The sequence below is a fragment of the Sinocyclocheilus anshuiensis genome, unplaced genomic scaffold, assembly GCF_001515605.1.
Source record: "Sinocyclocheilus anshuiensis isolate Anshui unplaced genomic scaffold, SAMN03320099.WGS_v1.1 scaffold2242, whole genome shotgun sequence".
Classification (NCBI taxonomy): Eukaryota; Metazoa; Chordata; class Actinopteri; order Cypriniformes; family Cyprinidae; genus Sinocyclocheilus; species Sinocyclocheilus anshuiensis.
This window is the reverse complement of record NW_015555865.1, coordinates 20,765-38,547: the sequence shown is the minus strand read 5'-3', so window position 1 is coordinate 38,547 and position 17,783 is coordinate 20,765. Positions and strand designations below refer to the sequence as shown.

Genomic DNA, 17,783 nt, shown 5'->3' with positions numbered 1-17,783 from the left:
AGCCTGTACGAATACTAGAAATGGTGAAAAATAATTGGGAATCATTTAAAAAAAAATGATTACACATTTTATTTATTATAACTTATGTTATTTTGCCTGCCTGACTGTTTCCTTGATCTTTATTAAATGATGTGATTACGTTGCTGTCTTGCCTCCAGCCAAGTACTGCTTTGTTGATTATGGTTTCAAGAATCTATATATCTGCCCTTTCCGATTAACATGTCAACACCGAGTAATCTCAGACAACGTAATCCAGATATTTTAGTCAAATGCACTAACTTGTTTGAAGAACCAAATTACCCAAAAATCAGTTATCAGGATTAAAAGATCTGGTATCAGTCAAATCATCTCAGGTTTAAGCGAGGTACGAAGAATGACCCCCTGCTTTTTTCCCCTCTTCCAGCTTTCTCAGTCAATTTATTGGCTGATAGAATACTGTTTAATACCCAAAACTCATTAACAGTGAGTCTTGTATGGTACCCAGAACTGTATTAACAACTATGCTGACTAGTTGTTCATACTAGAAAAAAACAGATATTTTCTGACAGGATCTGGTGCCCGGGTCTAGATCTAATAATTCAGGTGTAGAGATTTAATCTAAGTGTTTTTGTTGTTTTTTCTTCACTTTTTCAAACATGTTTTATGTGAAGAAACTTAAGCTGCAATGGGAACCAGATTTGGGCCCTTTAGTCAAAAGTCTGGCTACATGAGAGACTAGAGTTCCAATGTTTCATGTTTGTCATATGTCAGTCTTTTATGTTCTACTGTTGTGATTTGATTGACAGGTATGTAGAAGTTGCAGTGGGAGTGCAGAGCGTCAGGTGCCATGTGTCTCATTGGACTGCCCTATACTCTACAAATTATCTCGCGTTAATCGGAATCTTTCCCGAGGACCATATCTTCGCCAGCTGCTGGAGCAGTTCTGATAGTCCAGCAGTCTGTCCACCTTTCATTTTACTCTGGTGCTAAACACTGTGCCATTCAGCACAATTTTGTGTATAATAGTTTTAAAAGGTGCTTTTTTCTGTGCCCTTGGAGAGTTTCCATCTTATACTGTTTGAGTTTGTGTGGTACTGCAGTGCAGTGGGACTAAAGAGGCCTTAAATACAGAAGAGGAAGATGATTTTGATGCACTGTGTTTGAATTTGCTTGGTAGTTGTCTTTAGTGTTCATTAAATGGTTACATTTCTGCAGATTGACAGGTCAGACATTTACAGAATAATCCTCTCTAAACTGAACCCTGTGTGCTGTAGCAATCTGTAAATGAGGGCGATTCAGTTCTAACTGCAATTCTTGTCTGTTGTAAATAAACCTTGATTATGATTATCCAAAATTCTGTCTATGAACACTGATTTAAAAAAAAAATCTAAAAAATTTTTCACATGTATGTTCTGGGAAGTTTTATGTCTGTCCATTCTCTACAGAGGCAAGTCTGAGGACAAGTAAGTCAATATCAGCCTTATCAAACATATTGCAGAAGTCTATGTTAAGTATATATTGTCTGTGTGCATAATTGTTCTTTTAAAATACTTTTCTAATGCTCTCTCTACTTTAAACCAGACATTGTTACCGACCTATGCTACCTACCAGAGCTACATAACCTGTTTTTGTAAACCTGTAAAAAATGTTAAGGTGCTTTGTTTTCTAAAGAACATTTGTGGGTGGAGATTTGATATTGATATAATAAAATTCAGTGTATTTAACAAATGTCTGTTTCAGTTAAAATGGGCCCTTTGGTTTTTACATCATTTTTGGGTATATACTGCAAGCTTTACAGATCGTTATTGGAAAGGGTTTAAACAATGTTTTTCATCCTTGTTCAATGACCCATAAGCAATTATTGACACTAACAATTGACAGGCGATATGAAAATAAAGTCAGTTATAATTATAACTTGGGACAGTAATGAGACATTTCTACTGACTTTGAAAAACACTAAAAAGGATGCCTAGTGTTCCTGCAGTTCAATGTGAGAGGACTTTGTTTCCTGAGTTTATTAACAGTAAAAAAACAAAATGTGCAAAAATTGTGGAAACTGGCAGCTGCTGGCTCTAATCACGGGCCATGTCCAAACCCTCACTGTAGAACATATTTGATATTTACAGTCATGTTGAGTGAGACCTCAAACAAATAAGATCAAGTCATGATAAACAGGGCTACCCGATGTGAGCAATGGAAACGACTGTCACTTGAGGCTTGTCAGGACAAAACCAATTTACACACAAGTCACATCTGGTTAGTATAAGACTTTGAGGGGGGGGAAATCACAAAATTTGAACCTTGATGTCAATGTTGTTTAGTGTTAATATTTATTAATTAACAATCAAGTATGATTTGAAAAATGAAAATAAATATTTTGTAAGCATAAAAGGTAAGGACTTTCAACAAAGACTTCATCATCAAAATATTAATATAACTTTATACATTCATTCTGACCATACAATACAAAAAATGCTTGTCTTAATTTCACAGACTAGTGGACTAATTGTGCTGGTTACCATTGTACAAAATACTTTAATTCATGGTCAATTAATCAACAATAACAAATGAGAGAAGAGATATAGTCCGACATCCTAATATACATTTGTGTCCAATAATTAGGCTGATCTATAATAACAGGACAATTCTCAGTAAAATGTACAATATGCTAATTACACTTCTTTAGGATAATCCTGTACAAGTGGTGAGCAGGAACAGGCTTGGTGTGGGTTATGTTGCTTTATGTTATGAACGTCAAACATGCAGTTGGCATTTAGAAAGTACCAAATCAACTGGCTTAGTGTGATCTTTTCACCCAAGAAAAAAAAAAAAGCAGCCACTTCTCAGTTCCTGGCTAAGAGCAAAAAGTCTGAGACTTCTTTGATGAAGTGCAACATATTAGTCTTTCTTCTCCCTGTTGAGGGACATTAACAGTTTGCGTCTGGGAGAGTCTGTGGAAAAGGGCAGTGTGTGAGACAGAGAGGCCAGGGTTGTGGGGTCTCTTGAGGGTGCTGGCAATGGGGCGGTCACTGATTGGGCAGCAAGTGCACTGGCTGCAACATCAGGTGGCACTGAGGCTTTAGAAGGAGAGCTCAATAGGCTGGCATCGTCCATCTCGATCACCTCAAAGTCGGCATCATTCCAATGGTCAGCTTCACTTTCATTTTCCTGCTCCTCTTCTTCCTCCGCATTGTCCAGCAGTGCTTGCCGGTACTCACTATCAGCATCCTGGGTGCGTTTCCCTGGTGTTTTCCGCAAGGTGGCGTCCCCTCCTGGTGATGCTAATTTGTACAAGACAGGGAACAAGATAGAAGTGAAGGTGGATGTGCCAAGTGCCAGGTACATCAGCAATGGCTGATTCTGCACCTGCCCCAGTAAGAAGCCCAAGAGAGCTGGCAGAACCATTTCTCCAAGAGCTGCACCCACCACAAACACCGCAGCTGACCTCCCTGTCACAGTCGTGTACTGCTCAACCCATGAAATTCCACTAGGAAACGTGGTAGACATAGAGACACCATATATAGCAGTGCACGCCCAGAGCATAGGGGTATTTCGGCTAAAAAGACAAAGCAGGAGCGCGGAAACTGTGGTGCCCACTAGACTCAGTAGGATCAGGGTGCCTGGGCGAAGACAAGCTGCAAAGAATATGGCTAGACCACGACCAGCCGCGAACGTTCCCCAGAAGAGTGAATTCAGTCCTGCTGCCTGAACCGGGTTCATTTTGACATAGTCCTTGCCATAGGTAAATATAAAGGAACCGTACGCCACCTCACTTCCAACATAGAAAAAAAAGAACAAGGACAGCAGGAGTACAAGTATGTTATGGTGTTTGGAGAACAGCTGCTTTCCTGAAGGTGTTTTTGCCCTATTCGAATTGGGGGAACTGCAGAAGTACAGGAAAAAAAAGATGAGCGACACCAATAAAACAACAGCACCAATCACGATGTAGGCCCACATGGAACATCCATGTGGGCCATCCAGAGTGGTGCTCTTTAGATGGGAAGCTGGCAAGATGGCATTGAAGGTCTTGGAGGCATGGCCAGACGTGTAAGTGGAGACATTGTCGGAACTGTGGCCAAAGAGCAGCTTGGCTATGATTGGAGAGGCAAAGGCTCCAGCAGCAAAGCTAAAGTGCAGAGCCTGCAGGTGAGGTCCAGCTTGTTCTCCCCATGTATTCAGTATGAGAACATTACCGCCTTATATATATGTGTGTGAGCGTTAACAATGCTTAATGCTACTAAAATTCATACTGTTAATTGCTTAATGCTGGAATTAAATTACAACACCTTGTCTACACCAGGCACTTATCTTACCTGTATCTAAAACTCCCATTGACACCCCCACACCGGACATCAAAACAGTGAGCAGCCAAGCCTTTTTACAGAAAGGAGTACCAGACATCCCAAATGCTGTGATTAACAATGAGAAGCCTGCAGATATAAATCAACTGTGAGTAACGAATCACTAATCATACTTTATAATATCACACATGTATCCAAAAAAATAAACACACAAATAAAAAATAAAGGGGACAACATACTCCCAACGTACTACTGACAAATGTCCTGTAACTGCAATGACTTTTAAAGTTTCTAAAACATTACAGCTAAATAAATCTACAAATCTGTGGGATCCTAACACAAAACATAAACCATGAGACATGGCTCCTCTGATAACAGTCACTAAACTCATACAAGATAGCTTCTAGAAGAGTAACAGGGATGTTTTATTGGGCAATTTAATCTGATTTTCTGTAGCCTTCTGTTTATTTTGCCCTTTCTGTGCTTTTTCTTTCACTTTTTGATTCATCTAAAGAAATAGTTTACCCCAAAATAAAGGTTAATCAGCTTAATCAGGTGATAGTGCAAGGACTGCAGATTCTCCAAACCTGCAACCTTTGCATTATGAGTCCATATGGTTAACTCTTTGACCAACTCCTATAATCAGTTATAACACACTTTCATAAGTAAATTATTTACAAAAGTTAAATATTAAATGGCTTTCAATTAACACAAAGTCCTTTTCTTTGTGGAGTCTATGGGCCTTACCCAAAAGCAGATGGGGATTCACACAGTCAAACAGGATCCCTCCTAACAGGGAACCTCCAATATATCCAGATGAACGACCCACAAATATATAGGATAAAGTACTGATGTTCTTGTTGACATTGACAGCCAGGTCTTCAAAGGTAGGGCCCAATACAGAGATGGCCATTCCCTAAAAATATACCATATAAACAAATACATAAATATAAAAATATACGATAAATGTGCACATTCTAACAGGTGCACATTAAAAAACAGAGGTACAGTCTTCACATTAGATGGTACTTCTATATTTATATACCACAGCATTTGCATGGTACTCCAAGATACTTCAAAAAATACTTTAATATTATAAATAATATGGTATTTAAAAAATAAATAAAAGGTACTTTTAAGCGAATGCACAGAATCGGTTCATAAATCATGACTCCTGAGGTGATTAGACCTACAATTGATATAAATAGATCTATGAAGTTAGTTCTTGACATTTAAAGGTAAATAATGAGCTTCAGGAGAGACATTTCTGCAATTTTTCTACTAATCCCACACTTTGACATTGTGGTATGTGTAGTACTGCATTACTAAACTAAACTCAGCCTGAGCTAATATCAGCCACCCTACTGTGTGCATGGTGTTGTCTGCATAGTACCATGCTAATACCGCGGTAATCAAGTACATTGCACATACTATGTTACATACTCCATAGCGCATATTGTAACCAAGCAGTATCATGTCAAAATATCATAGTATTACCCTGAATTCATAGTACCCAGGCCAATATTAACCTGTCAGCCCTGTTACACCACTAACTTGTCTGACATCTTCCCTTATGCAAATAATCCTGTTTCACGAGGATACTGCGGCAAAGGCTCCAGCAGCAAAGCTAAAGTGCAGAGCCTGCAGGTGAGGTCCAGCTTGTTCTCCCCATGTATTCAGTATGAGAACATTACCGCCTGTTGACAACCAGAAACTCAATTACCATAGCACCTTTTAAGGTTTTTATATCTTCAGGAGAGACATTTCTGCAATTTTTCTACTAATCCCACACTTTGACATTGTGGTATGTGTAGTACTGCATTACTAAACTAAACTCAGCCTGAGCTAATATCAGCCACCCTACTGTGTGCATGGTGTTGTCTGCATAGTACCATGCTAATACCGCGGTAATCAAGTACATTGCACATACTATGTTACATACTCCATAGCGCATATTGTAACCAAGCAGTATCATGTCAAAATATCATAGTATTACCCTGAATTCATAGTACCCAGGCCAATATTAACCTGTCAGCCCTGTTACACCACTAACTTGTCTGACATCTTCCCTTATGCAAATAATCCTGTTTCACGAGGATACTGCAAGGCGACCAGGAAATTACGTTACCATAACAATGTTTTTTTTTTTAGCATATTTTCAGTTGTCCCTTTTTGATACAGACACAGAACAATACCTACATAGATGAAATAACAAGGGATAGGATTTTAAGGCTGCAAAGCACAGGTTTTAGGTTTTCATATGAAGGTCTTCTGTTTTACGTTACAACAATTAAAACCGAACATGCATAGACCTACCAGACCGAGAAAAGACGCGCAAAGCGCTAGGCTGACTAGCCATCGCCCGCATGCCCCAGTATTACCAACTACATCAACCTGATCAGTCCCTGGCTTCAGTACCCCTTTGCCTCCCTTCAGAGCGCTTTTCAGTCCCTTCTTCGCGTCTTTACGTTTGTCGAAAAGCGTATCCTCTTCCTGCTCGTCGTGGTCAATGCCCTCTTCCATCTTAGCGAAACGAACGTGTTTTTTCTTCGGCGCTGCTTCAGCGGAGGGCATGGCAGCACGACTGACGCACTGTTGTGTACGGAAAAGCTGTCAACGCTTTCGTTGGTTTATGGCCGACCTAAAATGACCCACATTTGACCTATTCTTGCCTATCAACGTATTTTATTTATGGTTTTATAAAAAAAAAACAGTAAAACCAAACAACGTCGATCTTAAGTAAAGCAGAAATATCGCGTGAATATACACTGTAAACTCCAGGTACTAGTTATAAAGCTTGAGGTTCAAAACTTCCGTATAGTAGGTGCGCATGCGCACGCTCACAAACCAACCATTCTTCTGCATGCGGCTTGCAAACCCCCTTGCGTGCATATTGCCATCTCTCGCGCTGGAGTGTGGATAGACTTGAAAACTCTCTTTCTCTCTAGGTCAGTTTTATTTATTTATTTATATGTATTTATTTATACATTTTTATTTATTTATTTATTGAATGCTTAGAAAACAACAACAGCAACCATTCTCATAACAATACAACAACAGACCAGGCTCCTTAACAAGTCTTTTAGTCCAGACTGAATGCCAAGCCCTTTGCTGCATAATGCTGCAAGCAAGGGTGTATGGATTACAGTTTTCTCAATTGCTTTGGCACAATTCTAAAATTAGTTTTCTGCTTTTTAACGATAAGTTAAAGTAAAGATGTCTGAACAATTAGTTTCTTGTTTACATCAGATTTGAGTTTCTTACTGATTCAAGCTAAAAAGAAATAGGCCTATATGTTTTGGCACATGTGCAAAAGAGTAAGTACAATTGTCTACAGTTTGCACAGTAACTAAATGCACATGGTTTGTTGATCAAAACTGATGAGCTGATTCTCAGTGAAACTGTCAAACTCTTCACTACTTCTAAACATCCTTTCATTGTGTGAGCCATCACATGCAAAATTATCCATTCAATTATCAAAATCTGTCTGATGCATGTACTGTATATTCCATACATATCTGACATGGAATGTTTGTGATGTCTGCTAAGTTAGTAAATAGCCTGCCTGTCATTGTAATTAAATAATCAACCAGACAGATTTTGAATGGAGTTTGCCCAGCACTGTCACTACCATTTTTGAACAAGAAGCAACGTCACAACCCTTTATACATCCATCATTTATCTCTAGAAATGTATTACATGCAAACTGAAAATTCACAGTTGCTTATCGTGGAAGAGCGATAGGAAGATATGTAAGAATGTGTGGTCGTCATTGTGTTAGTGGAAGACATAATAGTATGTGTACAAACGAACGAATGAAGTGACTGAGAAAATATCTCTATAATAGATAACTTAAGACAAACTTGAGAAAGCCTAGCCTGAAAGTTTTAAGTAGTTAAAGCAGTTGGGGTTGTGAGCTCTGTGGACCCATGAATCATTGAAGTCATGAATCATTTAGCAATTAAACCAGTGTCTACTATGGTTTTTCTTGGATCTTGGATCAGTTTTGTAAATTTGTAGACATTTTTAATGAGACATTTGTGTAAGGAAGAGTAGTTCATTGTCTCTTATTAGCCTGTTTAGACAAACCCTATATAAAACAAGCAAAACAAGCCCTGTAGATTATTAAAAGAACACATACTATACAGACACTTAATATGTAATGGTATTTCATGATTTGTTAATTAAATTTAATATATTATACTTCCAATAAAACATTTGCAAAAGGTTTGTAAAAGCTGTTTTATGCATGTTTTGGCCAGAGTTTGTTGCATTTACAAAGTTTTGACCAGCAGGCGTCACCAGCATGTGTTGTTTCAAAAGCTTTGAAACAGTGATTCGTTTTGTGAAGCAATTGGTTCAATCAATTCGTTTTGAAAAGGTTAATTTCTTCCCTCACTATTTTGCAAACTAGAACGCATGCTGTCATACCACAAAAGACTATCATCGCATTACTGCATTGCAAATCACTGCATGATTTCGTGGTTAACTTTTTTTTTTAAACCTCACCATTGTTTTATTTGGAAAAATCAAATTATAATTTACAGAAATAAATCTATATATACAGTGGGTACGGAAAGTATTCAGCTGTATATATTTTGCTGCTGAGGTGAGGAGCGGGACATTTAGATGCGCACTAGAGGCGGTTTAGCCAATCACAACACACTGGGCTAGCTAACCAATCAGAGCCCATCGCCTATTTCTGAGGGAGGGGCTTCATAAAAGAAGGAAATGATCAGGGTGTTTCTGAGAGAAGGGACAGAGAGGTGTGGAATAAAGGTAAATTATGTGAAATATAATGCGTTTTTTTTAAAACAAAGCATTAACACATGTTAGACTGCACCCCATAAACACAATCAAGCCTAGAAAAAAAACAGTGAACCACCCCTTTAACCTCTCTGTTCCAGACCCCAGTAAACGAACACATACACTGGACAGGCATGACAGAATGCTTTCAGCACAATCAAACTCGATGCATCACTGAACACTAACTCAATGCATTATCAAACAACACTTGTGTGAGAACACAACATTTCCCCCCCTCCTATAGGATTTCAAACATTAAATGTTGACACAAAATCCTGTAAGTGCCCTGGGCGAGAACGAATGTGGACAGGCTGTGGAGAAACACGGGAATGAGGCTGGGCAGCCTGTGATGGGCAGGCACACATCTCAGCTGGCAGGTTGATAGGCATGTCTGGAGCCTGTGCAGGAGCTATCTGAGGTGTCAGCAGAAGCGCTGGGGGGTCCTGCCAAGCTGGGGGTGTGGCTTGAGGTGTGACGCCTTTTGTATGTGCCGGGGGAGGCACTTTGCGGAGACGGCTTGCGTGCCACCATGTGCCATCGCTGAGCAAGAAGGTGGCTAGGCCCAGCTGATGAGTAACTTGGAGAGGGGCAGAACAATATGAAGTGAGTTTATTGTCTCTGTGGGGCCTGCGAACCCTGACCCAATCTGCGGCCTTTATGTCAGGGACCTTAACATGTGCTGATAGATCGAATTTCTGCTTCATCCTCCTCTGCTGGCGGGTGACAGAGGCCCTGACACTCAGTAGTGGTCCCTGAGGAAGTGCAGGGCTGAGCCTGTCGAGGGGAAGGAGCTCATGGCCAAGCATGAGGAAAGCTGGAAAGACCCCCGTCGTAGAGTGTTGGGTGGTCCTGTAGTGCAGCAGTGTGTGATGGATGGCCCGTGAGAAGGTCGTGAGAATGCAGTGACTGATGGAAGCATTCGATGCCACCATTAGCTTGGGGGTGAAAGTATGCCGTGCAGATGTGATGAATACCTTTGTTTTTGAGGTATGTTGTGAACTCAGCTGCGGGCCATTGTCAGTAGTGAGTGTTTGGAAGGCCACAGCGGGAAAACAGAGAGTCCAGGAAGTTAATTATGACCTGAGAGGTCACAGAGCCGGTGGCAATGAGCTCAGGCCATTTCGAATGCAGGTCATAGACAACCACTAGGAAGCATTGGAGATGAAGAACTCCCTGTATCTCACCACATATGTCCAGCTGCAGGTGGTCCCAGGGCTGTGATGGCCAAGCAAAAGGTTGTAAAGGTGGGGGGGCCTGGTGACAAGTATACCACTCAAGAGACAGGCAGCACAGTCTTTCACCAGGGCCTCGATGTCTTTATCTATCCCTGGCCACCAAACCCGGTCTCTGCAGCGCTGCTTCAACTTCACAATACCCAGGTGGCCCTCGTGAGCCATTGCCAAGACACGTGCACGTAGGGTGCTGGGGATGACTGTGCATGCCACACAGGTGTCGTTCCAGCAGACAGCTCCTGCTTTATTCTGGAAAATGCTGCCAGTCCCTCTGGTACCTCCTGAGGCCAGCCATTCAAGTCAAGTCAAGTCACCTTTATTTATATAGTGCTTTTAACAATACACATTGTGTAAAAGCAACTGTACAGCATTAATTAGGAAAATAGTGTGTCAATAATGCAAAATGACATTAGTAAACACTCATTTTTCAGTTAAAGGCAGTTCATCATTGAATTCAGTGATGTCGTCATCCAGCTCAGTTCAGTTTAAATAGTATCTGTGCAATCAAGTCAACGATATCGCTGGAAATTAAGTGTCATCATTGTCTCTGCCCGGGGTGAACTTCAGGTCAAAGTTATAATGGCGAAGACGGTCGGACCAGCGGTGTAGCCTCAGTGGCCTGTGGCCTGTCCCAGATGTGGAAAGTAGTGCAGTCAGGGCCTGGTGATCTGTCCTTAGGGTGAAAGCACGGCCATAGAGATACAAGTGCCACCTCTCGCAGGCCCAGATGCAGGCTAATGCTTCACGTTCCCCCACTGAGTACCGCTGCTCTGTTTGATTGAGGGCCCGTGACGCAAAGGCGATAGGCTTCTCAATGCCCTGCTGGGTCTGTGACAGCAGTGCTCCTATGGCTGTAGCGATGCATCGCAGGTCATCCAGGTGGGGGTGGAGATATCGAAGTGAGCCAATACTGGGGCTGTGGTGAGCTGCACCTTGAGCACATGCACAGCATCAGAGCATGCCTGTGACCACACCCATGGCTCATCCTTACGCAGCAGTCGCCGTAGTGGGGCAGTGGTAGCAGAACTTCAGGTAGTAGCCCATCATGCCCAAAAAGGAGTCGACCTGCGCAGATGAGCTGGGTTTGGGAATTGCCAGTATGGCATCTACATTTGATTGAAGGGGTGTGACGCCATCTGCCGACAGCCGGAAACCCACATATTCAATGGTCGGTGCAGAGAAAACACATTTTTCAGCATTGAGGGTTAGTTTGTGTTCAGCTAGAGCTGCAAAGACTCTGCTGAGGCATTCATCGTGACTCTCGGGGGTGGGCCCATGGATAACAACATCATCCAGGTAAATGGCCACCCCCGGTATACCAGCCAACACCGACACCATGATTTTTTGGAAACAGCTGGGGTGGAGCTGAGTCCGAACGGCATACGCGTGTAGCGAAACACACCTGCATGGGTCACGAAGGCTGTGAGGTTTCTGCTGTCGGGGTGGAGAGGCACTTGTTGGTAGCCCTGTCTGAGATCCAGTTTAGAGAACATGGTTGAGCCATGGAACTGAACAATGAGCTCTTCTGAGGTTGGCAGAGGGAACCTGTCCGGGATCACTGCCTTATTCACCGCTCGCAGGTCAACACACACCCGTAGGGCCCCTGATTTCTTCTGAGCTACCACCAGGTTCGAGACCCAGGGCGACGCATCTACTGGTTCAATAATGCCAACGTCCAGCAGCTGCATAAGCTCAGCTGAGACACCATCACGGAGAGCCAAGGGAATGCGTTTGGAGTGTTAGATGACTGGTTTAATGGCAGGGTTCAGGAGAGGTTGGTGGGCAAAAGCAGTAAGGCAGCCCAAGCCTTCAAACAAATGTGTCGCCAAATGTGTAATTTGATAAGGATCACACCGACACAGCGAGTAACATCAACTTATTGTATCTGTATTAAGTAAAAACTTAATCTCTCTGTTCCAGACTCCAGTAAATGAACACATACATTGGTCAGGCATGACAGAATGCCTTCAGCACAATCAAACTCCATGCATCACTGAACACTAACTCAATGCATTATCAAACAGCACTTGTGTGAGAACACAACAGATAGGCCTATGTCTCATTTTCTATTGTTATTGTTCTGTAGACTGTAGATTTTTTTATGCCTATCAAAGACAAAGGAATTCTAGTCTATTAAAGCAATAAGCCCCAAGAAGCCGTGGTTTACAGTGAATTTATAACAGCTAAGGGGCGTTGTTAGGCATGCGGCGTGCCTAACAACACCCCTTAGCTGTTATAAATTCACTGTAAACCACAGCTTCACGGGGCTTATTGCTTTAATAGACTAGAATAGACAACAAATAAATAAAGGCAAAAGTCTTAAAGTCTTAAATATGATGCTGCTAAAAAGAACATTATTTTGTGTATTTGGTGTAATGAAATGTGTTTATACGGTTTAAGGTTAAAAAAACACATTATTTTCCACATACTGTACATTATTGTTTCTCCTCAATGCCCCGCCTTTCTGAAACACGTCGATTTTTACAAAGCTCATCGTTCTAAAAAAGCGAGGTGTGCTGTGATTGGCCAGCTATACAGTGCGTTGTTGAGGAGACCGATGTTGCAACCAGAGGCGTCATGCCCATTCAAAGTGAGGGGGCACGTGCCCCCTCAGATTTCTGAGCCAAGTGGATTTTGAATTCAGCTTCCAAAACACAAAAAATATATGGAAGAAAAATAATGCCATGTCTTTGAAACAAAAAAGCAGTTGAATAGCACTAACTGAAAAAAATAATGCATTGCATTAACAGTGCTTGCATTTTAATGCCTTGCATTTCCAGGGCTTGCATTTTCAGGTCCTGAAATGTAACATAGTTGTCTATTTTTTTTTTCTATTTAAGCTGTGATATTTCAATTCAAAATATTTCACACACATTTTCATAATTAAAAATTAAATAATTCAGATTGAATATTCAATCTGTATAAAAATACGATGTATAATATTCAACAGGCAAATTTCGGTCCATTTTATTTCACTTTCCGAATTCGCTTCCACAAATTCAGTGGTTAAAATTCAGCAGAAAATTCGGCATTGCACATCCGGGAGCTGCAGGAATTGCAGTAGAGCACCGATGCATGATCTCCAGCTGCTGTCAGTCGCTCACCAGCAGGTGGCACAAAAGACCAAAGCAACAGGTGGATCAAGTCATTCATTCACAAAAACAGATTTGCAGAAATGGAGCAAGCACTACGTAGAATTTTTGATTATCGGGGCCAGTATAAAAATGTGGAAAAGCTGATCGTGTGTATGTTTAATTCAACATCTTGGTTTCCCGTAGCCTACATGTAAGCAGCTTTCTCTACCACATAGGAGATTATAATGCTATTTTACCCAACTCTGATGTACAGAACTACATCTGGGGAAGACATACTGCTTTCGGTTGCTTAGTTTCCTTGTACCATGGCTTGTGTGACGCAGTGCTGTAATACTGTGGTTACCCCTCATATCACACTCCAGGATTCCCCAACGACGCGTAACACGCCTCAGTGAACTATAAGACCTCAGATCTCAGAAAAGTTTTATTGATGATGCGAACTATACCGACAGTTAAGCAGATGTAGAATATGAAGGAACGCGCAAGGTTTCACGCTGTTTCCCTCAGAAATCTGTTAAAGAAAACTAATTACGCGGCTCAGTAAGTGCACTAACGCAATGACAGCTATTAAAAGACCAAACTCAGATCTTACTGATGATGCAAACTACAAACAGGCAGATGAGGATATGAACGCAAATTACAGAACCCGCAAAACTGCACGTTAAACATTTCCCATAAAGAAAACACTTAACGTGGTTTATTGCCTCAAGACGGTGATAAATGATTAAATTCGGCACCTACACTGTAAACAATAGCTGTAAAAACGGCCATAGAACGAGCCGTTTTAGGTAGGTGTGGCTGACTCTTAACTTTTATAAAGAATATCTCTTTGAATTTGAGACTTCAGTTTTTGCAACTTTACAGATCTTCTTTATGCACCAAGAGCTTGTAACACTCCAAAGAGAAAGGAACAATTGAAATCGCATCATATGACCCCTTTAAACATTTCCCATAAAGAAAACACTTAACGTGGTTTATTGCCTCAAGACGGTGATAAATGATTAAATTCGGCACCTACACTGTAAACAATAGCTGTAAAAACGGCCATATTCTGCCAGTAACATCCTCTTTTTTCATTACAACCGTACAATCCCGTAAAAAAAACAGTGTATTCTGGGTAATATTTGTTTTTTTCGAGAAAGTAGCCTTCTGCAGTACTGTTAAGTAACAGTGTTCAGAGTCGACACTCAGAGGCTGTGTTTCAAATCACACACTACACCCTCATTCACTATTCCCTACATTAGTTTACTAATAAACTCATGTAGGGAATAGTGAATGAGTTTACTAATATAGTCCACCTGACAGAGAGAATGAAAGCTAATGAGTGAATTCAGCCAATGATAAACAGCTGCTGTTAACGAGCAGATTCACTGAAGAAAAGAGCAAGAAATGAAACTACAACTGACTTCAGCCACAGACTGGCTCACACTATAGGATTTTTAGCCCGATTTAGCCCCGATTTCCCCCTCCTGTGAATCAGAGCAAAAATCTTGTCGAGCCCCTCGATCGGTCCCGATGTTCGTCGCGGATTATCTGGTAGTGTGAGGCGTTCACCGATCGAATCTTGCACCTCCCGATCTGCTCGCACACAAATCGGGGCCACCCCGATCATATCAAACATGTTTGATATTTAGGATTTAAATCAGGATGATGACGGCTATATGATTATGTCAGTACTCTCACAATAGCCAATGCGTGACCACAAAACAACTGCTGTACGGGCGGCCACGTTGGATAGTGGAGACGGAGGAAACTGCTTCTTTACGTTTTATAGTAACACGACTGTCTGTATAATGTGTCGAAAACGTATCACAACTGTAAGGAGAAAGCGAAGCACTGGAGTGAAATCGCCTCAGTTTTGAACGAGTGTAGAAAGCAGCTAATGCTAGCTAACATATGTAAACATCACTGAAATATCAATGACGATCTGCTGCGTGAGATCACGTGAGGCGATCCCTCCGGCATGATAATCTTAATGATATCTTGTAGTGCCACGATGTTCAAATCTTGTAGTGTGTGCATGTTTAAGATTTAAAGATTCTCCTTATGTGTGTGCTGCAACCAGATTTAATAATCGGTTAGGATTTTAAAACTCCTGTAGTGTGAGCCAGGCCTTAGATGAAATCAACTGAAATAAAACAGCAGAACATGATCAAACAACTCCACAAACAGCATTACAGTTTGACTTTATTTCTGTCATATATCTACAAAAATTATTTGAGAATTAACAGAGGTTTAGATGTTTTATTGAAAACATTTTGTTTGACCTCACCATCATGGCGATCAGGGTTTGATTTAGTTGGGCTCTTGACCCTTCATTTTTTAGTGCTAGTTTATCTGGTTGTTGTAAATGTGTTTGTAAAACACATTTGTTATAGCAAGAAAAGTGTAGAAAAATTGTGACTAAATGGTTCTGGTTAATTATTGAATATGGTGTAATCATCATTTTGTGGCCTGATTTACTGATCTCATTCAGTGGCTGATTTCTAAAAATATAGTGTGGGTTTTCACTTGTTTCATGTTATTTGCAATAGCTTTATGACACTGCAAGTTGAGATGATAGACAACTATGATGGAGTTAGAAAACTTCTTATGTTCAAAGCCTTTAAAACTATGGTATGTTCTAGACACACAGAGACATCAAGAATCAGCACATGAATCTCAACAATGGTGACAATCAAAAGCTTCATGCTGCAATGCATGCTGGGTACAAGCACAGGACAAAACTCATCCATGACTCCCAGCATGCATTGCGGCATGAATAAATTATGCAGCTGAATTGTCCACTTATTTTCTTTAATTCTTACTATGTGCTTTTATTTTTAATTTTGTGTTGAGTTTTGGCAGCGTGTTTTGTGATGTTCAGAGTCGATCTGTTTATTAATTTTTTGCTTGTCACCGTTGTTGAGATTCATACGCTGATTCTTCATGTGTGTGTTTCATAGCATGTTAGAGCTTTTTTTGTTTTTGAGCGATGTGTGTGATCTTTCATAATAGCCCGCTTGTTCTTTTGCTCTAATATGTTACGGTAAGATCACTTTGGTACAAACAGAGACTCTGGACAAAACCAGCAAACCTGCTTTTTAAAGATGGTTACATCATTTGCAAATCATAATCAACAACATTTCATATCATGCCTTGATTCTTTTTTTTACCGCAACAAATGCATTGTAAAACACAATGGTTAAAGCAACCAGATAAAAACCCAAGGTTCAAGATCCCAGCTAAAGCAAACACTGATCTCCCTCATGGTAGTGTCCGAAAACAACAACATCTAAACCTCTGTTAATTTTCAATAAGCACTTCTGTACACATCTGACAGAAATAGCATCAGTCTGGTTAGTAATGTGAAGCTGGTGATGCTGTTTTAGAAGTTGTTTAATCAGATCTTGAGAGATTTAATGTCTTTTATTTCAGTTGATTTAATCTAAGGCATATAGCTGAAGTCAGTTGTAGTTCTTGTGCTTCTCTTTCATTCAGTGATTCTGCTTGTTAACAGCAGCTGTTCGTCACTAATGCTCAATCATCACTTAATTAATCACAGAATTATCTCATTAACTTCAGCATTGCTTCACTCTGTAGTGTGGACACATTATAAGTGTTCATTTAAAACTGAGGATTTTGTTGTGGGGTTTAAAGGGTTAAAGATGTAAGGTGGAAAAAAAAACAGCATGAAATGTAATTTAACAGTAATAAACTGTAATTATTTTACGGCCACAAGCTGTAAAAAAACTGTTATTTACTGGCAGCACGGTTGCCAATAAATAACTGTTTTTCTACAGTTTGTTGCCGTTAAGTCAAGGAAAAAACAGCAATATACTGTAAAATGGAAGAGTCAGATTTACCAAATGAAAAAAGTTCATTTGACTGAAATATTTGTGAACATCCATAGAAAAAAAGTTATGCAAAGTCATGAACTGATAAGGAGAGTAAATATTGAACTGAACTGTATTAATGTGTTTTTGCACAAGAGAGATCTGTTAGTTTAATGTAGTTTTGTGTGTCACCATAACTGTAAAAAAAAACAGTTATTTACAGGCAGCACGGTTGCCAGTAAATAACTGTTTTTCTACAGTTTGTTGCCGTTAATTCAAGGAAAAAACAGCAATATACTGTAAAAAGTAACAGTCAGATTTACCAAACAAAACAAGTTAATTTCACTAAAATATAAGTGAATTTTCATAGAAAAAAAGTTATGCAAAGTCATGAACTGATAAGGAGAGTAAATATTGAACTGAACTGTATTAAAGGGGTCATAGGATGCTACATGCAGTTTTACAAGCTGTTTGAACTGAAATGTGTGTTGGCAGCGTGTGTACACAACCCTATAATGATAAAAATCCACCCAGTGTTTTTTTTTTATTATCGTT

At 40.3% G+C, this 17,783-nt stretch overlaps 2 protein-coding genes across 3 annotated transcripts in view; one reads left to right on the top strand and one right to left on the bottom strand.

The window, feature by feature from the left end:
- LOC107675651 (DNA polymerase zeta catalytic subunit-like) overlaps positions 1-2,213 on the top strand; it is an 88,578-nt gene extending 86,365 nt beyond the window's left edge. The window contains exon 31 of the mRNA XM_016470059.1: positions 786-2,213. Coding sequence (XP_016325545.1) covers positions 786-926 — 141 coding nt within the window. The 3' untranslated portion in view covers positions 927-2,213. The remainder of the gene's footprint in view (positions 1-785) is intronic.
- An 89-nt stretch (positions 2,214-2,302) lies between these two features.
- Positions 2,303-7,111, bottom strand: LOC107675652 (sodium-dependent glucose transporter 1-like). 2 transcript variants are annotated; one of them, XM_016470061.1, is made up of 4 exons: positions 6,597-7,111; positions 5,028-5,196; positions 4,293-4,409; positions 2,303-4,175 (listed from the first exon to the last, which is right to left on the bottom strand). In XM_016470061.1, the coding sequence occupies exons 1-4, from the start codon at positions 6,852-6,854 to the stop codon at positions 2,878-2,880; spliced, it is 1,842 nt and encodes a 613-aa protein (XP_016325547.1). In that variant the 5' UTR covers positions 6,855-7,111; the 3' UTR covers positions 2,303-2,877. The 2 variants fall into 2 exon arrangements, with proteins under 2 accessions (XP_016325547.1, XP_016325548.1); XM_016470062.1 differs by having other exon boundaries at positions 2,304-4,175; positions 6,480-6,674.
- Between the last annotated feature and the right edge of the window lie 10,672 nt (positions 7,112-17,783).

Coding starts and splice junctions, on each gene's coding strand:
- LOC107675652 (XM_016470061.1), bottom strand. CDS start 6,854: ATGCCCTCCGCTGAAGCAGCGCCGAAGAAAAAACACGTTCGTTTCGCT. Junction 5,197..6,596: donor GCGCGTCTTTTCTCGGTCTG/GTAGGTCTATGC, acceptor GTATATTTTTAG/GGAATGGCCATCTCTGTATT. Junction 4,410..5,027: donor GAATCCCCATCTGCTTTTGG/GTAAGGCCCATA, acceptor TTATATCTGCAG/GCTTCTCATTGTTAATCACA.